This window comes from Colletotrichum chrysophilum, assembly GCF_026319265.1.
Source record: "Colletotrichum chrysophilum strain AFK26 chromosome Unknown scaffold_40, whole genome shotgun sequence".
In the NCBI taxonomy this organism is placed as follows: domain Eukaryota; kingdom Fungi; phylum Ascomycota; class Sordariomycetes; order Glomerellales; family Glomerellaceae; genus Colletotrichum; species Colletotrichum chrysophilum.
Genome location: NW_026517327.1, coordinates 223,873 through 244,811, shown reverse-complemented (window position 1 = coordinate 244,811; position 20,939 = coordinate 223,873). Strand labels below are relative to the sequence as shown.

Sequence of the window (20,939 nt, the reverse complement as noted above, 5' to 3'; positions counted from 1 at the left end):
CAGTCATAGGAGAAGGTGGTTGATGGTGTGTATGAGGGTGACATGTGCAGGGAGAAGGGATGAGCAGAGTTGCCATGCAATATGGTGCGCAGAGAAAAAAGAAGCACGATTGTCAAGCAGTGGCCCACGATGGGAGTTTCAGACGGTCGAGTGACGTTGCGGCAGTGACTCGGTGATTGGTCGACGGGTGTAAGTGACACTTTTCGCTGACCCGTGGTTGCTGATGTAATGGACGAATTAAGCTGTTTGCTCCATGGATGTTCGATAATACTACGCAGTAGAGGTAGGAAACAGTCCATGGGCCACCCCCGTCTCAGATCAACAACGGTTCCTCAGTGGCAGCAGTGAGGGTTGGTGATGTGACACGATCTGACAAGGAACACAGACGCAGAGACGAGAGAGAGAGAGACGTAGAGACAGGCGTAAAGACGTCAAACCCCCTCCATTGGGAAGGTACTTCGGGGAGCGCAGCGCAGGCAGCGGTGTTAGTGTCCCATAGTGTTGGAGTTGGCTGTGTTGTGTTGGTGGGCCACAGCGTCATTCAGGCGCCATGCAACAAGTCACTCTCTGACAGCCAGCCCCAGGGTCCCTGAGCCACGCTGACAGCTCCAGCCTCTCAAAAAAGAAAAGCTCGCAAGATGCCCGCAAGACCTTTCCCAGAGAGGAAAGACCCTGCAAAAACGAGCCGTACTCGGGTTGCTGGGACTTGCCTACCTGCCACCTCATGGTTGATGTTTGACACTTGACATGTCTCCATCCATATTGCAGCGTCTGTGTCTTAGAACGCAGAGAGTGCTCTCAGAGCCACTGAGCCACAGAGCCACAGTCAGTTGGCTCACTAGCCTTAGTCAGCCAGTTAGCAGCTACCTAACTAATGGCGGCCCGTTACCGGCAGCCACAGAGGCTCTTCCCCTCGGTCGAGTGGCCCGGCGCGGTACGTACCCTTGCGCCTCGAATCCCCCGCCTGATTGCCTGATTGGGGAACCTGCTCATCGTGTCCGAGTTCGTATCATGAAGCACAAACACACCACGACTCTCTCAAGGAACCTTGCTCGACTGTCAAACACGCCGTCTGCTCCAACATCTGTACAGCCTCCTTTCCCATTCGCCTCCCGTCTGCGTTTCCCCACACTGAAGCCAACATCACGACATACACCGGACGCACCACGCTGCCGCACCCTCCCACCACGGGGCCTCGTTCGCCTGCACACCCATTTGATACCTTTGACACCTTCTAGCGTCCGCGGCTTATTCCACCGCCCTTCAACCGTCGTCCGACCCGTTGCTAGCGCCGTTGTCGGCGTTCGTCGAACCTGTCACGCCTTTACACTCTGCTTGACGTCCAACCTTATCTGCCGCCAAGCTTCACCACCACCCCCTAATGGAACCAACTCACAACGCTGTTGTTGACACGGCCGGCTTACCAAGCTCGAGCTCGACGTCGTCTCCCTCACATCGACCGATAGGTTTGAACGTCCGCCCAACCCACCAATCTGGCGCTTCGCAAAGACATGACCGTTATGACGCCGCGGATGAGACCGAGCACGATCATGGTGCCCATCAAACCCAACGAACCACGGCCATCCCTGCTCCGTCCGCCGCGCGGGTGAAGCCCCCGACGCCTTGGAAGGATCTGAAAGCCTGTAAAGGGTTTGACTTGCGCACATGGGTTGCCGCATCTGGACGTGAGCCGATAATAACTACTTCGCCTTGCTCATCGTCGGTGTTGATGCCCTCGTCCCCATTGGCGTCCTCCGCAGACATCAACGCGGACACAACCGCAGCCTTCCACCGTTTTCCGGAACTGCCCTACGAGTTGCGTTGCAGGATATGGCTCATGTGCCTCTCCTGGCCGCGCATCGTCGTGATTCGCGGCTCCATGGACTGCAACGTGCCCGGCAATGAGACCTCCGGCAACGAGTTTGGCAATGTTGCATGCAACGCCCACTGGTACTGCGAGAACAGGAGCCCCGTCCTCTTCCGCGTGTGTTCCGAATCCCGCCGCGAGGCGCTGGCCTTCTTCAGGATCCACCTGCCCATGCGCTCTCCCGATCCTGACAGCCACGGCCGCCCGTCCCTGAATCAGCGAAACCCGGCGTGGGACCGCATCTACATCAACCCCGACTGGGACCTCGTCCTCTACCAGGGAGCCACCCGCTCGGTGGCCATCCTTGCCAGCGACCTCCTGGCCTACGATCCCAACCACGAGGGCGTGGCTCACTACGGGGCCCAGGGCATCAGGGACGTCAATCCAGACCCCGGCTTCGGGATGGCCACTCTGAGCGAATCGCTGGCCTTCCTCAAAAGCTTTGTTTTGTGCACCGCTGATACGTCAGACATGGTCCGTCCACTGGGAGAGGGCTACATCCATGCCGTCGCGGGCGAGATTGGCCGGGAGGGCATGCAGATGATCGACTGGGCGTCGCACTCGCGCATGCTGATGAGGACCTTTAGCAACAGCGAAGTGAGGAGAACTCTGGTTCATAGCAAAGACGTAGAACAGCGTGTGGTCGACGACCTCGTTACGGTGGAGATGAGCACGCGCTTCCGCAGCACCACCGTGCAGAAAGCACTCGACTCGTCGGCAACAGGCCGGGTGCTCCAGCTGGCATGGCAGCCTCCGGACCGCAAGATTTCCCATGTCATGCACCTGACCACGGCGCCGTTAACGGTATGAGTTGATTTCCCATGTCATGCACCTGACCACGGCGCCGTTAACGGTATGAGTGGCGAGCGTCGATGCTTCTCCTCTTGCCCCCCTTTGGGGTAGGTTTCTATAACTGTTCGCGGGTTTCCTTGTCTGCTACCACAACTTCCTCACGGCCCGGTGTCGGCACAGCGTCATGCGAAGGGGAAAGAAGCAAAAAGTTGATGACGAAATGTGACTTCGTCGGTCTCTCTCATTGCGTTGCGTTATTGGGATGATATCTTTTTCATCAATGTTTTACACCTATGATACAACAGACGTCTCTCTTTTCCCTCGGCGTTATTGCCTGAGTGAGAGCGGCTTCAATATTCTCTCCCTGATAACTCTGCCTGCCACATCGGCGCCGTGCTGGAGGGTGATGGCTCCTACAATGGCAAAGACTGCCGAGTTGAGCACAATCTGCTGACCTGATCCGGCAAGGTTTTCAGGCTGAGGAACGTTTCTTCGTTAGTCATACGTGTACGTGTGCGTGTGTTTTGTTTCCGCCCCTGAGAGGGGGCATGCCTCATGAGACGGTTGGTGAGATCGGCGCTTACCTTTGCCGGCTTCCACCGCAAAACCTTGTCGATACCCGCATCGAAGGCCAACTGCTCAATCTTTTCCTTGTTGACGACCTTGACCGGCATCTCGACGTTGAGGTTATCGACCTGGGCCAGGGCCGGGTGCTGGAACGGTTCACGGCCATACTCGTCTGGGACGATGGCGCCCTCCTTCTCTGCCGCCACTATGCTTTTTGTGGTCTCGAAGATGATGGCTTGACGACCTGGAAGCGAACGCAAACGCCGAGTCAGCTTCGATTACATCCTTTCTTCTCGCTTCAAACCTCCCAATTCCCCCAGGCCCAGAGCAAATCACTGAGAGGGAAAAAAACCTACCGACATATGCCAGCCTGTCGTTGAAACCTCTGCGGCCCTGGTCGAAGCTCTTGTGTGTAACCGCCAGCCACTTGACCTCCTCAGGCAACATGCTGTCTCCGCCCCGTCCCAAAAACCGCACGTACATCTCGTCCAGCACCTTGGGGTCGTTGTTCACCTTCCAGACCTTGCGCCTGGGGTCGATAGTGATGTGCGGTGAGAAGGGCGCCTTCATGCCCTCGGGTGTGTAGGACCATCTTGGCCGCTCCGACGTGTCGTCCCTCCTCGGCAGTTCATTGATCTTGCTGTCGGCGGCGGCCGTCGCAAATGTTCGGGCGGCGAGCAGGCACTGCGGGGCGGGGGAGGATGCTGCGGACGCAACTCGGGGCGCCGATTGGCAATGCCTGAGGGCATGCCTCGTGAGGCCGTATGCTGACCGGGAGGTGGTGGTAGCCATTGGGAGGGCGGGCGGCTGGCTGCGGGATCGTGGTGCTGGTCCGGTGGTTTTTATCCCGCCTGGAGCTGGCAGCTTCATCATGATGCTCCAGAACTTTTTCGCGATGGTCTGCTGCACGGGCCACTTTCAAGGTCACGTGTCTTCGCGCGGAGCGAGGATCATGCGAGCCCCGGCGCTAGTCCGCTTTGGTGATGGGCTGGGCTGGCGGGCTTCCGTGCGAACCAACGGCAGGGCCCCCTGAACGTTGCAGCTTCCGTTCCCTTTCACATTTCAATCTCCACTCGCGTCTCCACCCCACTCTGACACGCATGTGAAGGGAGCAGCTCCCGTCAGCGACGCGTCGAACGGGTTTGGCAGACACGGCTCCTTTTTTTCGCTTGTTGGTCGACGACGTTTGCGCTTTTTGCAACTACGATGGTATGACAATTGCTAGGGAAGAACTGGCTCCCGTCGATATTTTGCTTCTGATCCATCATGGCGACACCGAATCGAGCTAAAACCACCGCCCAGAGCAGCGCTCTGCTCGTTGAGAAGCTGGCGGCAGTCCTGCCAAAGGGCTACCGGTTCGGCGTCTACCACCTCTCGACACCGCCCACCAAGTCGCAGGCACTCTACTCTGCGCCGCCAGACGAGCGAGATGACAGGACTTTTTGCGAGAAGCACTTCCTTGCCATTTCGATCGATTCCCGGCCAAAGACGACCGACGAGACCTCGAAAGACATTACGACCAAGGACACCGACGCGAAGCAGGTTCTCGTCTTGGCGTTGGAGGTGTACATCTACACGACTGCTTACTCGAGCACCATCTTCGTCGCCAAAGCGGATTCGACCGGCTACCTGAAGCTGCTCAACCTTCCCAAAGGCACAACCTCCCCGGTCAAGGAAATCAGCAGCGCCTTTGTCACATACCTCGTCGAGCAGCGCCGACGCAAGGGCATCCAAACAGTCGTCAGCCTGTTCGCCCGCGCCCAGAACCAATATCTTTTTCCCGGCAGTGTCGACTACAGCGGCAAGCATGTGCTGGATGATAGGGGGCTCGTCAAGTGGTGGTGCAAGGTGCTGGACCCACTCCTCGAGAAGCCTCCCGTGGGCAATGGCGATCCATGGGGTTCCGTGAAAGGATACCTCGTCATTCCAGGCCTTGACGACTACGAGACGAAAGCTTTCATTCCCCGGGGACCGAAGAGTGCTGCCAATTGGGTGCTGGGACATGCTCTCGAGAAGATATCGCATTACACGAAGGAGTACGACTGGGTCCCGGCCAGGTGTCTCATCCCTCGATTCCCTGACGATCCCAAGTCCCGATTCAGAGATGAACTAGATGAGGAGGCTGGCAAGTCGAAACAAGTTAAGACTACTGGTTTGTGGAAGAGCGTGAAGACGCTTGAGACGTTCTGGGAGATGATGGCTTTCAGACAAGAGTGCTCGAGCGGACGTTTGACGGGCTTCATCTGGGCAGTTTTTGACCCTGAAGCTGAGACTTTGGATGAGCAGCCCCGGCGCGAAAGCGCAGCGTCGACTTTGCCCACGCCAAACCCGTCGTTCGACCCGTCCAACCCACCCACGACCCCGTCCCGTCAGAAGGCAGTCCGGCCCACCACTCCCATGTCGACTCCGCGAAAGCTATTCCCCGTGTCGCCATCAGGGACGCCGACCAAGAAGTCAGGGGAGAAGAAGGCTGACGACAAGAAGAGCCAGAAGAAAAAGAAGAAGACCGGCATCGTCATGACCCGTCAACCTCGCATCAAGAAGCACCAGCGCAACTACCTACTCGACAAGCCCATCTCCACAGCGTATTATTATTGGCCAGCTGAAGGTCGTGGTCGCCGGATCGTCGATGAGGCCGGCTACAAACGGACGAACGAGCTACTTCTTCACCTCGACTTCTCGAAGCTGGAGCTCGCGACTGGCAGCACCCGCCGCTGGATCAACGAGGTCGGCATGGGTGAGACCTGGGGCCTAGATGTGGTGGGCAAGCGCGAGATTCCTGCGCCGGTATCAAACGAGTCGTCTGCTGGAGAGGTGAATAACCTGTCCGGCTTGATTAAGCGTAAGCGACCCGATGATGCTGCAAAGGATGAGCCGGCCAACAAGGTTAACGTCCTTGCGACCGGGCTCGTTCGGAAGAAGCCCAAGACGGAGGAGGCTGCGGATGAGAAGAAAGCTGAAGAGACCCCGGCTGTGAATGTGCTGGGTGGCGGACTGATTCGCAAGAAGCCCAAGGCAGATGATGCCCAGAAGGCTGAAGAGGTGCCGGCGGTCAAGGCAGATGCTTAACTTGCCTGTGGATTTTATTGATTACTTGGGAAGCACGGCGTTGGTAAGATATCAGGATCAGGATGGCTTGGCTCAGGTTGGATGCCACGGAACGCCATGGGAAGGGAATTCGAGACCTGTCTGTGGCCCAGGGATGGTCTCGGAAGAACATGCACAACACGTCGCACGATAAATGGGTATCGTAGAATACAGTGCTGCTTGAAATCCCTCTGATAATAGAGGCATTGATTAAAAAGAGAGAACCATGTGCCACCAATGATGCCAACACCATCGGACCCGGGCCGGCGATGTACGCAGCCGGTGTCTGTCTAAGCCAGACACCGGCTGAAATAGGCAGCATGGCAATAGGACTATGGCAATCTAGGCAGATTATTGTTTGAGCGACACATATTTTTATCTGGATATTTTTTAAGTAAATCGATTGATGGATAATCTTCGAGCAAACCACCTCGGTCAATCTCACCGCGTGTTGGGTCGAGACAGCAGCGTCTTGCTGATGGAGAGATTATCAGACCATTCATACATCAGCTAACGTTCGCGGGGCCCCAGAGCCGTCACCTGCCCCCCACACGGATGGGCTGAGATGCAAAAGTCGGGAAAATAGCCAAGAGCCGCCTCAGCTGGGCGAGCCTAGACCGATCGTCATCCTCACCCCACAACTTTGCCCTGCTGCACCCCCGCGGCGGGGTCTGCTGGGTTTGCTGTTCCCCGCGAACACTTGTGGCCAGTGTTGTTCAAATTCATACGATTTCATGTTCTAGGAAATCATGGGCGATTACAGCCAGATACCACCAAATAGCATGTCCTTAGGAGGCCAAAGCAATCTTCTTAAGGTTGTGACTGGTGAATGGTTATCTTGGGAAGTCAAAGCAATTTGCGTTATCTGAACCAGCCAAACATAGTGGAAGCCCAGCTTAACGCACCACAGAATAAGAAAGTGTCACAACCAGCACGCGAACCGGCCCGGGCGAGTGGAGAGACCATCCTGCGGTCAAGATCGGGAGAGTTCACCTCCAAGAGGCGCAAGACGCACCCAATCTCGCCTCATCCCCTCACCGACCACCCCAATCGTGATTCCACCAATGCTGCCTTGCTCTCGTGTCACTCCAAATAGCGGATAATCGGCCACCCATTGCATGTGAACCCTTTTCCATTGTCGCAGCCTTATCGGACGACTTCAAGTGGTTTACCCACGTGGCTGCATTATCTCCCATCAGTTGTTCTCACTAGCCCAGCTATCGGGAGCTACCCTTGTCATCCCATATCTATCGCATCGCGACCCAACTTGCGCGGCTCCAAAACCCTCACTCCCATCTTCACTTTCAAATTCAATCAACTCAGTCGCAAATCATGGCAGAACCAAACAATACGCCTTATCCCCCGGCAACACCAGCCGCCCAAACGCCGCGCTCTGCATCCCCCCACCAGCCCCAACCCATTCTCTCACCTGCCCCAGCGCCCCTGCCCAGCACCCAAAAGCCCAAGGTCCTGCATATCGGCGATCCCATCAAATACAACCCGGACACGTACGCCGCCTTCGCCGCGCAATTCGAGGTCATCCGCCCGTCAACCCCGGACCGCCAGCGCCCCGCCTTCGCCGCCGCCCTCCGGGACCGCAAGTGGGGCGACTTCTCCGCCGTCTTCCGACCCTTCTGGGGCACCGGCGGCGAAATGGGCAAGTGGGACGCCGAGCTGGTCCCGCTCCTCCCGCCCTCCTGCCGCGTCTTCGCGAGCGCCGGCGCGGGCTTCGACTGGGCCGACACCCAGCTCCTCGGCGAGCGCGGGGTGGTGTATTGCAACTCCGGCCTGGCGGCCGCGGAGGCCGTCGCGGATTTCGCGGTCGCCATGGTCATCTCGACCTTCAGGCACTTACCATGGTGCATGGGGGCCGCGGGCGACGAAGCCGCCTTCCGGGACTGCCACGCGCGGGCGACGGGGGTATCGCATACTTTGCGGGGTCAGGTGCTGGGACTCGTTGGCTTCGGCAACATTGGGCAGCAGATCGCGCAGAGGCTCGGTGTGGGATTTGGGATGGCGGTGCATTACTTCGACCTGATCAGGAAGGACGAGGCGACGGAGGGGGCGTATAAGGCGACGTTCCATCCGACGTTGGAGGCGCTGTTGCAGAGCTCGGATTGCGTTGTTCTGTGCACGCCGGCGGGAGGCAAGGTCATCACCAAGGAGTCGCTCGCGTGGTTCAAACCCGGGGCGCGGTTCGTCAACATCGCGCGGGGCAGTCTTGTGGACGAGGAGGCGCTGGCGGATGCGCTTGAGGATGAACGTTTGAGCGCCGTCGCGCTGGATGTTCACGAGAACGAGCCGAAGCCGCACCCGCGATTGGTAGCTATGGCGGGGGCGAAGGCAATGCTGACTTGTCATAATGCCGGCGGGACGGTTGAGACGCATGCTGGGTTTGAGGAGTTGAGTATGAGGAACATCATGGCTATTTTGGGCGGCGGAGAGCCGATCACACCGGTCAACTTGCAATATCTCAGGAAATGAGTCGCCATGAAGTGTGTTGGAGTGGTGTTGACGCTGTTAATGTGTCATGATGGTGTCTATAAGTTGGTGTCTACAAGTTACAACGCGACAAATGAAATGGCAAGGTGTCTCTTGTACACATTGGTATGAAAAGCATTCGCTCAACTTCATGCAAATACACTAAACCGACTATAATATTTACTTGCAAGTGACTGTACGTCGACTATGACCTACGAGTAATGATGATTGGTGAGTTGCTTCTGGTTAGCTGTCCTTACTGCGAACCCCACATTGTCTGACTTTCTGTTTCGTTTCCGACTTCTAGTAACTTATAGTAAATGAGTCTCTCATAATGTTCTGAAGTTTCAGGCGTGGCACAGGCAACCTTTGGAACAGTACTACTCTGACTCACAAGACAGAATACGACTTCATGATTGGAGACGTCTTGGCTGAAAAGATGTCTCAGGTTTCTTTTCTTCCCACTGTTCAATGCAGTAGACATTTATGAAGACCACAATAGCTGTCTGCGATTATTGTACCGTGATGATCAATGAATTTGAGAGGCGCTGGTTTCACAGCTGTGATTAATGATCTGTTATCAACAGTCATTGAATCTCGATGAGGTAACTACCCAGAGCAGACAGCTTTGCGGAAAGTTGAGCTTTTTCTGCCCGCGTATAGCATCAATCTCATAAATCGCAAGAGAGTTGCCCATCACTTGTTGACAGCCCCCTCTTGGCCGTTTACCAATTGAATCACGCAATACACGAAATCGGCCGAAGCCATTTCTCTTCTTGGCATTGAGATGCTTCAGATGGCGTCGTCCGGTGGCGCTAGCTGTGCAAGTTGGAAGTCTATGCTCCCATCTGCCCGACCAGCTGCCCCGGATTGCCCAATTGCGGAGTTTTCAGCCCTTTCGTCCGACTCTCCGTGCGCCTCGCGGATCGGCTTGCTCCGAACATTTAAGCATTTACACATGCTTTAGAAGACATGGGATGAAGCACTACAAACAAGCTTGGCGTTGCTGAACTCTATTCATACTAGTAGGCAAAACACCTCATGTTTGACCAAGACCGTTGGACAGAGTTAAACATGTTTCTTCGCCCTTTCCTAAATCCCCATCCTCAGCACAATCTCTCTAATTAACCTTACCCACGGCATTTTCAGTGTGTAAGAAGGACTTTAGGAAAGGTCCGACGGAGCGACCCGTACTTGGGTAAAGAAAGCGCAGTGCCGTTCCCTCACTTCTCGCCTGCGGATTAAGCATTCGGTTGGAAACATGCCGGCGTCGTGGGATTGGAGAGTTTACTATATCCCTTTGAATATTAATATTCTGCTCGAGAGCGTTGACTCGTCATTGTGAGCTGTTAGGCGGGATCAACTTTCTTGAATCCCATTTAAGACAGTATCATCCTCTTCGGGCCATCTTGACTTATTTTCTCGGCCGAAGACTTTGCTCCGGAATCCATGTAACAGCACCTGCATACTACACGCTCACCAACTACGCATTTCCAACATTCATTGAACCAAAATGCAGGGCTACGTCGCTCTTTTGCTTCTGGGAGGAATCTCACGCTCCGCTCTGGCGTTTTCCCTCGCCGAAGACCCCCAGTTTCCCTTCAAAGTCCCAGCCTTGGACGCCAACAGATCTCCATGCCCCGTCCTCAACGCATTAGCTAACCATGGCTACCTTCCACGAGACGGAATGAACATCAACATGGAGCAACTGAAGTTCGCCTTCACAAAGGCCCTCAACATCGACGAGAAGGTCACCGTCAAGCTTGCAGAACCAACCTTCCCCATCTCGACTACCGGCAACTCGAGCACGGTCAACCTGAAAGACATGGAGAAACACAACGTCATTGAGCACGACGGAAGTCTCTCGCGCGAAGACGTCGCCGTGACTGGCAACGCGAACAAGTTTGATGCGCGTGTGTGGAACGGGGTCAAGGCGCACTTCACCGGGGAGACGATTGATACAAAGACAATGGCCATCGCGCGCAAGGACAGGGTTGCAGTGGCGATGAAGACAAACCCGACATTCAACATGACGGAGGCACAGCTGAAGCTGTCGTTCGCCGAGTCTGCATTTATCTTGGGTGTTCTTGCGGGAGACTTCCAGAACCCCCAGGCGCCGACTAAGTACATGAACGTCATGTTTGAGCAGGAGAGGTTCCCATTTGACGAGGGTTTCAAGACTTCGGCTACCAAGGTCACTGGTGATCAGGTTGATATGTTGGTGGCGGCGATGATGAAGGTCACACCGCCATAGGATGTGCTTCTGCTTCGGTGTACGGGGTTGCTTGGAAACGATAGGGCGCCTTACAATAACGAAATAGAACCATCACCAATTATGACCAAACAATTCACTAGTGATTGTAGTCTCGCAGCTTTATTGCATGTCAAAACATCCTTCTCATTCAGTCCCTGCAGCGAGAATTCGCTGCCTGGCGACCTTCTCTCCGTTGCTAAATTTGCATACCTTCTGATAATCCCGCGACTTTTACTGCTTTGTCACCAACCAAAGATCAAGCCAGTCAATCATAGCACGTAGACTTTGCTCTTTGCACCAGCCTAATGTGAAATGAGATTAGCGAACAGTGCTCACTCAAGAACGGGACAAACTCACGTTGATACGGATCAGCAGGGTCGCCCTTCACAGCAAACCCGTGCCCCACGCCATAGAAAAGCTGCACATGGTAGGCCTTCTGTTCGCGCTGAAGAACGTCGATGGCCTTCCGTCGAGACTCGGTGTTGAACGCTTGATCATTCTCAGCACAAGAAAGCAGCAACGGTTCTAGTCACGTCAGTCCTCAAATCATCTAGATGAAGCTTGCCCCGGAAAACCTACTCTTGAGATTTGAGAAATGCTCCTCCTTCAAGGCCGTAGGGTGGGCAAATGCACCGGCCGACACCACTGGCTCACCATCTCCGGCCGCACCAGCGAGAAGATCACATACAAATGGTGCACCGAAGCAGTATCCCGTGCAAGCATAGCGGGTCTCCGTGCCGGCCACCTGGCCGCCAAACTTCCCGCGCACAGCATTTGTCCACTTGGGCACGTTCTCAGTTGCAAACGTCCAGTGCTTCGTGCGCCAAGCAGCGTGATCAAACCCGGGCGGCAGCGGATCAGACTTGTTGGTGCGGTACTTGGAAATGGGGTCCTATGTTCCGATGATTAGTATCGGTTTGTGACTCGGAGTGATGTACCCACACCACGGAAGTAATCCATGCCAAGCGCCGTGTACCCGGCGGACGCGAAGCCGTCCATCAGCAGCTTGGCGTTGACCGAGAGGCCCCACACGTCCGGGAAGTAGAGCACGACGTGACCGTTGGGAGAGGAACCCATGTCGGCAGGCCGGACGACGTAAGTCGGCACCTCAATTATGTCCTCAACCTTTCCGGCGGGGTTGCCGTCATGGATGGTGCCTGTGAAGCAGCATGGCCCGGGTGGCTTTGCGAGGTACTCTTGATCGTCGGACTTGGTTTGGGCCATTTTGGTTAATCGAAGGCTTTCGATTTGGTTATTGAAACACAATCGAGGGCAGGTTTAGTAGAGCTTTTGAGTTGTTTCCTCGAGTTGAGGTAGTCTTGGATGGGGCCGGGGAGTTTAAGATCGATGCCGGCTCGGCACCGACGTTGGTGCGGGGTTTCAAGGGCGCCGCAAACAAAGAGCCCACGGACATGGAGATACCATTCAGAAACTTGAAGTGCAACGGACCAAAGTAAGTATGACCGGCCAAAACATGCCCGAAGTACTTGACTTGCCGGAGTTAAGTGAGTTAGCCCAGAGATCTTAAACTGGCGTCGTTACTCATCATCGGCTCTGGTGTTGAACGTAATCAATACATCGGTTAATTGGTTTGCTGGAGATAAGCTGCTCGACTATCTTCTCTCCGCTTCCCAGGCTCTGATCTCTATCCTGACCACCTACAGACTTATCCGTGTCATTTCTAGCTGGTTTTTTTTCCCCCTTTTTAAAAAAACTCGGATTACTCGAATGTTGCAAGGTGCAACTTTTACATAAATTAATGTCTACATCTAATCCGAGTTGGCCATCATTCAACAAAAAAGCCTCTGCATTTTTACCAAAGCCCCGGGAGATTCTCCACCAAAACTAATTGATTCCCTGTGCTGAATCCCGTGCTGATGCATTATTCAATTGTTTCTGCTTGAGTCTGTAGAATTCTTGAGCTGTCTTGCAAAATTTGTCAATCGCACTCCTCATCTCGCGAAGTTGAACGCACCTGCCGAGATCGGCTTGACGGAAAATAACGGCTGAGTGGGACTTGCCTAAATCAACAAGTCTCTAGTTATATTTCTCGATACTAAGCACAAAAGGCAACCAAGAATCAATTCCAGTTCATCTCAGGTTCTCCGTTGTGGCATCCAAGCAAACGACAAGAGAGGTGACCATGCAGCTAGGTTGTGTAGCGGGGCTACTGACGACCTTACTAGATGCCGATCTCGCTGTGAGCGAGTCAACTGACCTTGCAAACAACAGCTGACACCTCGAGGACAACTCGATAAAAGTTCACCTCAAGCAGCACTCGAAAAAAGCGCATAATCCGACCTGCCCGACACATGGTGTGTCATTTACATTATGCTGTTTGGCCAACATGCTTCACCTTCTCGACTTGCCAGCGGAAATCCTCCTACACGTCATTTCACAGTTCGCTGATCCCGATCGTGGAAGGTACCAATCTGTCCATGATCGCAAAATTTGTGGCGATAACACTCTTGATGTGGCCCGTCTGCATTGCGATTTGGCCGCCATGGCTGCTCTTTGCCGGACGAGCCACACACTCAGAGACTTAGCGGAGCCGTTTCTTTTCAGCTTTGTTTGGCTTCCGCAGCCCACGATTAGACAGCTTCTGTCCATCATGAGATGTTGGGATTCACGCCCAACAAGATCGAAATATGTCAGGCGGCTGGTGTGTGAGCCTATATCTGCCGATGACTACATGTCAGAAGAGGACGCCGCTGTCGTAGTTCGTTCGGCTTCCGACATGAATGCTGAACTACCAGATGGCTGGGCTCAATCGCATAACAACATTGACCTGGCCACTGAAATCCTGGCACTTCGGGCTATCAATGTAGAGAGCCTCGAATTGAACTTTCGGCGCGTTGGTAGCACTCTTTTCAAATGTCTCGTCCCGGGTGCAGGGGGGATGAGCATTCGACCGCCACGTTTTAGGAATCTTCGACATTTACATCTGCTGAAAATGCCTCATGAGAACTTCTTTAGAGACGAAGGAATTCAACACATTCTAGACGAAGCACCAAGTCTTACGAGTCTAGAGACAAGCGGGATCACCTTTAATCCTTCACGACCTTTCAAAGCTCCAAATTTGACCACATGCAGGCTCAGCTTGGACGCTAGTCGCCCCCAATCCAACGCACCAGAGCACGTTGTGTCATCAATCTCCAGACTTGTTCATTTAGAAGTCAAAACCAAGGCGTTTATGAGTACTCAAAAAGCAGGCCTTATCTTGAGGGCACTTCGACGGCATGCTAGTACGCTACAGACACTTTCGATGCCGATAGGTTCACAGCCGCAAGATCACGATGCCCTGGAACCCCTGCGAGAGTTGGTCAACCTGACCAGTTTCGAAATTGTTCTCCCGCATCCCTGGGCCGAGGAGGCGCGCAGCATGCCACATTTTTGTTTACCGCCCTCCCTAAGGACACTCCGACTGGTAGTCACTATGAATCACCCTACCGAGATGCCAATCATCGCTGAATGGGCGATGAAAATGCGAAGGTTTGGGTCCCCGGGACTTCGAGTTCTCATCGTAAGCGAGGACTTCGACAGAAAAGTTGCGATAAAGGGTTACATCATGACTATGTCGAAAGAGTTTGACTGCGAAGAGGTTGTGAAAGAGCAATCCAAGGAGTTTCAGAGAAGGAAACAGGCAAATGAAAACAAGGATAAGCGTCAAAGGCTGGGCGACTCTGATTCTGATGATTTATTTCACCAGACAGCGATTTTATGAGAACATAGTGAAGATGAGCAGTTAGTAAGCTAGAAGAAAACATGGCCACCCCGACTTAAGATTGGCGGTTTCACCCTCACGGCCACACACAATGCCTAACCACTTCGCACATTAGCAACCCGTCGCCTTGGAACCTGTTAGGTCAAGCTTCCCAAGATTCATCTCGATTATTTACCCGGATAGTAAGGCTAGCCTAAAGTCGATGGAAAGTTCACATAAAATCCTTGAATGCTTCATCCAATGTCCTGCTTTCCCTCAGCGGCTCCGCATGACCCTTCTTAGGTAGGCCTATCTTGTTGTGCCAGACAACCTTGAAACCTGCCTCGGTTGCACCCTCGACATCTCCGTTACTCCCAGCCACAAATAGTACCTCGTCCGCCGAAACTCCAAGCTCAGGTAAGATGGCATGGTATGCCTGGAGCACCGGCTTGTAGAACCCGCTCTCCTCAGCTGTGATAGCCGCGTCGAACCTGAAGTTCCTCTGCCCGTTCTCCGTAACCGCCTTCTCCACATTTTTCACCGCCATATTGCCCTCCTCTCTGGAACAATTCGTGACGACGCCGAGCTTGTAGCCCTTCTTCCGCAAACGCGACAGGACATCGCCAACCTCTGGCCATGCCGCCAGGTTGGGCCAGTCCCTGATCAGAGCCTCGGGTGCAGATCGTGGCAAGTTGACGTCGTCCGCAGCCTGCATCACCAAAGCCTCGTACGGGGCATATGCTCCTTGACCGAAGGTCAATTCCAGATAACGTTCTCGCCATTTGCGGCCCTCCTCAGCCGTCCCTGTTGGCGTCGAAGCATTCCATATAGTCCATGAGTCAAGCAGCGCCGTTAGGAGATCGAAGATGATGGCTTTAGGAGTGAACGACGGTGAAGTTGTGGTGGACATAGTTGCAGGCAAAGAAGTATTCTGGGTATACGCAAGTAGAGAATATGTCACTGAGAAATGGTAGATGATATTCCAGCGGATTGGCATTGAATTTAAAGACTCGGCAATGCCTGGAGCTTTGGTGTTCACGTAAGCATTTAGGGTGTAATTAGCAAGGGAAGCTGTTAACACGCCGTCCGGTACCGGACTTGTGCGGCTGCATTCTATTGCTAACGGTTATAAGAAAGATTCTGGGTGTTTGATAGTTATTTGAGAGATTCGGGATGAGAAATGCAGCAAGGTAGAAGACGCGTGCGGCCTTTTTGAGTTTTGACCTTGAGCAACAACCGCATCCCAAAGGGTGGTTCTAAGGAATGAGTGGTGCGAATGTCTCGACAGCACGTGATTCAAGCCGATGAAATGTACTCAAAACTTTGCTTTCTTTTGCTCCATCCTGATTTCCAACATATTTCGCGGTTTCATTCGAGATTCGCTAGCCGACTGTCAGTTGCCTACTCCGGCAGTCTCGACGACACACGCGTTTGATCCTTCTGTCCTATCATCGTCTTTTATCATCGCAACTCGTCGCTACCCCTTTCGTTTTCTCTACTACCATCGTCCCTATCGAAGAATTAGGTACGCTACGATCAAAGTCATAGGGGACACTGCCCGAATAGCCAGCTGACACTGCCCGGCTAGCAAAACTCTTTCATCGACCTTTTCCATCGCCCATGCTCGCTTCCAGACGGGCTGATTTGAATCATGATGGAAATCAACTCTACGGCAACTGAGATTTCTAACTCGGGGATGTCCACTGCAAGGCCTCTTTCAGCCTTTCCCAAATTCTCACAGTTTCCAACAGAAATACGACTCATGATATGGATGGAGTTCTATCTCGAACCAAGATACTTCGAAGTTCGTTGGAAATGTGGAATAAAATCTTCGAGCATACACCTTCGGGCACATGTCGTAAATCATTCCATTCATCATGTGGGCTCTCGGCGTCATTACTTTACAGCCATCGACACAACAATCAATCGCGAGTCGTACTTGGTGGCTACGAAGATCCGGCCCCGGTTCTGGCTCCCGATGTGGTGCAGTAGTCCGACTTATGATTCAACGTGGTCAACTATTCCATCTGTTGAAACGGTCCCAGATGTATTAATTAATTGGGAAGTTGATTATTTGCAACTCAATGTCGATATATTCATAATCGGCAGACTGGTCGAATGCAGTTCCTGGCGCGAATGCAATCCCACGAGCTGGTTTAGTGATATACACAAACTTGACCTGCGTAACCTATCGACACCCGAAACAGATAGATATAGCATGTCGAGGCTGCGACAGCGCTTCCTGAATCTACGGGAGGTGAGGTGGAGCACTGAAGAGGGTACGACGTTTTTCGAATCGTAATTTATGGGCCCAATACACCCGTTAACATTGCTCTAGCCTCTTGTTGTATAGCAGGAATTCATCAACCTAAAAGTGGTTTTGGAAGGAACAACAAAGATCAAATGTGACGCTTGAAAGCAATATTTTGCGACAGAAACCCATCTGGGGGTTTAGCTATGCGCGGTCGCAAGTATTACTGATCCCCGCTCGCATGAAAACAATCGCCCCAAGTCTTGCCGCCTGAGGTTCTGTGAGATGGCACATCTCCAAAACATCAAGATTTATATAGACAAATTTCGATGCTCATTCGGTTGCTTACGTATCTCAGGTAGCATAGAGGTGTTGCTGCACAAACTGATTTGCAATTAGGATCAATAATTTGCTCAGTTTGCTTATCTTCAAGCCACGGTTATCATGGAAGATTTGCTTCTTATTGCAGTTTACGACTCGATATCGAAAAAGCGGAATGACTTAGCAAATAAAGAACACAATGTAGTTAGAAACAGAAGGGAACATTCGTTCGGCTGTCTTTGAGGGTTTTACCGACTAGAACTTTGTAGTAAAGAACAAGTTTTTCGCCGATTGGAGGGCCCGCCAAAAAGCGACATGATCCTGTCTCTGTCAGCCGACAACAATGAATCTAGAATGCGAGCAAACGAATCAATCGCCTTGATTCAAAGCTCAAACCTAGTTAATGCCCGCTTCCAGCATCTTTTCTGCGCTAACGTGGGGCTTGCTACCACGCTGACCGGAAGATCAGCAACTCGCACCAAGCTTCCCCTCTCCGGACCCAACCCCCAGCAGCCAAGCCATGCAGCTTCACTTGAAATGTCACAGTGGTCTTCCACTTCAGAAACCATTTGCAGTGCATTTTGTCAATACCAAGACTTTTAGCAAGAAATTACTGCTACATGAAATGCAACCCCGCGCATATGCCCCTGACGATGGCCGGACAATACGATGCAAAGCATCATCTGCTGATTCCATCACCTAAGATTTGCAGATCAGAAGCTTTATCAAACATCTGTGCTAGGGGCATCGAGTACTTATTGAAAAGAACTGCCGCATATGTCAGACCTGCCCTACTTTGTCTCTTTTCCTCGAGACCTACGACACAAATTTGGTCACACATTGATTGACAGTCTCCATGGGTCGCATGAGTATTTCAAAGGCCATCATCGCCACTCTCGCAACTGTGAGAGTGGCTATGTCCGTCTATACGGAGCTCCCTAGCGATTTGACCGAGGTCGATATTATAATAGCTGGAGGTAAGTCATGATCCTCTTCCAAGATTGATTCCCGACTAACATACTTGCAGGTGGCACAGCTGGGAGCATAATTGCGTCCCGTCTTGCTGAAGCAGACGCCTCTACTACTATCCTTGTCATTGAGCAGGGGGGAGACAGCTATAATGTGACGAACGTCATCTATCCGGCCTTGTTTGAGCGCAACACCTTGCCTGGGTCAGATACAGCCCTCTTTTGGAAAGCAAACAAATCGCCGCAGCTGGCAGATCGCGAACCCATCGTTGAGACTGGAGGTATTTTAGGTGGTGGGTCATCGATCAATTGGATGGTATACACTCGCGGGCAGTGGGATGACTTCGACTCGTGGAATACTTCTGGGTGGACTGCTGAAGATGTCCTGCCTTATCTGAAGAAGGTAAGCTTGATGATCGGAGCCTGCGTTTTCGGCTACATCGCGAGTATCTCTTTGTGTTTAGACGACAAGGTAATAACGTGTTGCAATTATAGACAGAGACATACCACGGAGCAACAACAAACGAGTCAACCCACGGTTACAACGGACCAATTCACGTATCCAAGGGAACCCACGAGGCACCTCGTGCTGAAGCCAGTTTCATTGAAGGCGCTGCAAAGACTGGCTTCGAAGAGATCGTTGATCTTCAAAGTCTACATTCTAACAATGGTTCCGGTCCATGGTATCGTTACGTATCACCCGAAGACGGTCGTCGCCAGGACGTCAGTCACCAATACTTACATCCTCTTCTTCAAAGCGGCGAGTACCCCAACCTCCACGTGCTAGTTGAGACCCAAGTTCTCCGCGTGTTATTCGATGACGCCAAGCGTGCTACAGGCGTCGAGTTCCGACCAAATCCCAATTTCGCGAAGGCGGGCCAAGATAATAGTACTAGGACCATCTCGGCGAAGAAGCTTGTGGTTGCTTCTGCTGGCTCCTTTGGGACGCCGCTTCTTCTCGAGCGTTCAGGAGTTGGTGATCCCGCAGTTCTCGAAAACGCTAAAGTACCTTTGGTTGAATCTCTTCCGGGAGTAGGCAATGATTTTCAAGGCATGAGCACGTCTCCTTCCTTTTCGTGGGCCTGTATTCTAACATCTTGCAGACCACCATTTTGTCGGCTATGTCTACCGCACATCTCTAAACCAAAATGAGACGATCAACGGCATCGCCCGCAATGATCGCGGTCGTGACGTTCCCGCTATGATCGCCGCAGATGATCCACAACTAGGGTGGAACGGCCATGACGCCTCCAGCAAGCTACGTCCATCTCCTGCAGACATTGCAGCTTTGGGGCCTGAGTTTCAGGAAGTGTGGGACAGAGACTTCAAAGACTCAACCAACCGCCCTCTCATGATCTGGGGTCTCTTCAACGCTTTTTTCGGTGACCCTTCGATCTTGCCCGACGATGCAGAGTATGTCACTACCGCGCCTTGGGTGACGTATCCGTACGCCAGAGGACACGTTCACATTACTGGTCCTACTATTGGCGATGACTACGATTTCGACCCAGGCTGGCTGTCGGACGAAAACGACATCGACCTGAAGAGTCACATCTGGGGCTACAAGACCCAGAGAAAGATGGCTCGTCAGATGGAAATTTTCAGAGGCGAACTTGCTTCAGGACAGCCCAAGTTTCCTGAAGGGTCTCAGGCTGCTGTCATAGAAGTCGCAGATGGCCCGATTGGAGAGGAAATTGAGTACTCAGCTGAAGATGAGGCCGCCATCGTGCAGTACATTCGAGAAAACATCGGCACTTCGAGGCATCCATTGGGGACCTGCAAGATGGCACCACGGGAAGCTACGGGAGTTGGTAAGACACGAAATCCAAGATATCGCTGAGGTCTTTGCTGATGTATTGCAGTTGATGCCAATCTGAATGTGTATGGCGTTTCCGGCCTCAAGATTGCCGATCTCAGCGTGCCACCACACCAAGTTGCTGCGAACACCTACAATACGGCTCTGATGCTTGGAGAAAAGGCAGCAGACATGATCATACAAGAACTGGGACTTGCTTGAGACTGTGCTTTCTGCCACACAGGCTGGCGTGGTTGACTTCTCATCGCAGGAATTCCGCACAATGTTCTCGATACGAGCCTCACATGTCACTCCGCTGGCCATCTCCACAGTCAATCAATGGAATCGTATTACCTTGTCCCCACATGCAATTATGGTATTCTTGAATTGTGTTACAGTCCAGGGAACATTGCGCCATCCCGCACCATGTCCCAGTATTATCTCGTGATCCGCGTATCCAGGGACCATGCGCACTATTCTTCAAAGGTGCTGGATGTCCGTGAGGGCCAAGCAAAAGATCTTCTGGCCAACAGGCCCCAATCGCCAGCCAATCCCCGTCTGGCAGGAAGCTTACCTCCAATTAACGGCGATCGCCAGTCTTATCCGTCGGCCGAGAAACCCCACATGCGGGAAACTTTCTCGGCACTTTATGCTTATGAGTGATGGCGCGATTGCAAAAGGTCGATCTGATTAGGAAAGTGGTAATCGATCCTTCACACCCGGCAGCTGGACAAGGGCCTCGACGGGCCTGACGGGTAGCTGATAGGGTGTGGAGAGCAAATAAATGAAAGGAGGGTACCGTGTTGGTTGCCCTCCAATCACCAACTCCCGTCTTGGCGCGTCCGGAGCCGAT

At 53.0% G+C, this 20,939-nt stretch overlaps 8 protein-coding genes across 8 annotated transcripts; 5 read left to right on the top strand and 3 right to left on the bottom strand.

The window, feature by feature from the left end:
- Positions 1–1,879: 1,879 nt before the first annotated feature.
- Positions 1,880–2,677, top strand: COL26b_005804 (uncharacterized protein; the record flags this gene model as incomplete). The annotated part of the gene is made up of 1 exon (XM_053178639.1): positions 1,880–2,677. The coding sequence occupies one exon, from the start codon at positions 1,880–1,882 to the stop codon at positions 2,675–2,677; it is 798 nt and encodes a 265-aa protein (XP_053037459.1).
- Positions 2,678–2,986: 309 nt separating this feature from the next.
- Positions 2,987–4,018, bottom strand: COL26b_005803 (uncharacterized protein; the record flags this gene model as incomplete). The annotated part of the gene is made up of 3 exons (XM_053178638.1): positions 2,987–3,136; positions 3,244–3,470; positions 3,583–4,018. 3 exons carry the CDS (start codon positions 4,016–4,018, stop codon positions 2,987–2,989), a joined length of 813 nt encoding a protein of 270 aa, XP_053037458.1.
- A 474-nt stretch (positions 4,019–4,492) lies between these two features.
- On the top strand, positions 4,493–6,295 carry COL26b_005802 (uncharacterized protein; the record flags this gene model as incomplete). Its single annotated transcript, XM_053178637.1, has 1 exon — positions 4,493–6,295. The coding sequence occupies one exon, from the start codon at positions 4,493–4,495 to the stop codon at positions 6,293–6,295; it is 1,803 nt and encodes a 600-aa protein (XP_053037457.1).
- A 1,350-nt stretch (positions 6,296–7,645) lies between these two features.
- On the top strand, positions 7,646–8,797 carry COL26b_005801 (uncharacterized protein; the record flags this gene model as incomplete). Its single annotated transcript, XM_053178636.1, has 1 exon — positions 7,646–8,797. One exon carries the CDS (start codon positions 7,646–7,648, stop codon positions 8,795–8,797), a length of 1,152 nt encoding a protein of 383 aa, XP_053037456.1.
- Positions 8,798–10,481: 1,684 nt separating this feature from the next.
- Positions 10,482–11,048, top strand: COL26b_005800 (uncharacterized protein; the record flags this gene model as incomplete). Its single annotated transcript, XM_053178635.1, has 1 exon — positions 10,482–11,048. One exon carries the CDS (start codon positions 10,482–10,484, stop codon positions 11,046–11,048), a length of 567 nt encoding a protein of 188 aa, XP_053037455.1.
- Positions 11,049–11,279: 231 nt separating this feature from the next.
- On the bottom strand, positions 11,280–12,272 carry COL26b_005799 (uncharacterized protein; the record flags this gene model as incomplete). The annotated part of the gene is made up of 4 exons (XM_053178634.1): positions 11,280–11,350; positions 11,406–11,537; positions 11,628–11,940; positions 11,991–12,272. The coding sequence occupies 4 exons, from the start codon at positions 12,270–12,272 to the stop codon at positions 11,280–11,282; spliced, it is 798 nt and encodes a 265-aa protein (XP_053037454.1).
- A 2,711-nt stretch (positions 12,273–14,983) lies between these two features.
- COL26b_005798 (uncharacterized protein) lies at positions 14,984–15,661 on the bottom strand (the record flags this gene model as incomplete). The annotated part of the gene is made up of 1 exon (XM_053178633.1): positions 14,984–15,661. One exon carries the CDS (start codon positions 15,659–15,661, stop codon positions 14,984–14,986), a length of 678 nt encoding a protein of 225 aa, XP_053037453.1.
- Positions 15,662–18,179: 2,518 nt separating this feature from the next.
- On the top strand, positions 18,180–20,308 carry COL26b_005797 (uncharacterized protein; the record flags this gene model as incomplete). Its single annotated transcript, XM_053178632.1, has 4 exons — positions 18,180–18,300; positions 18,351–18,572; positions 19,395–20,102; positions 20,154–20,308. 4 exons carry the CDS (start codon positions 18,180–18,182, stop codon positions 20,306–20,308), a joined length of 1,206 nt encoding a protein of 401 aa, XP_053037452.1.
- Between the last annotated feature and the right edge of the window lie 631 nt (positions 20,309–20,939).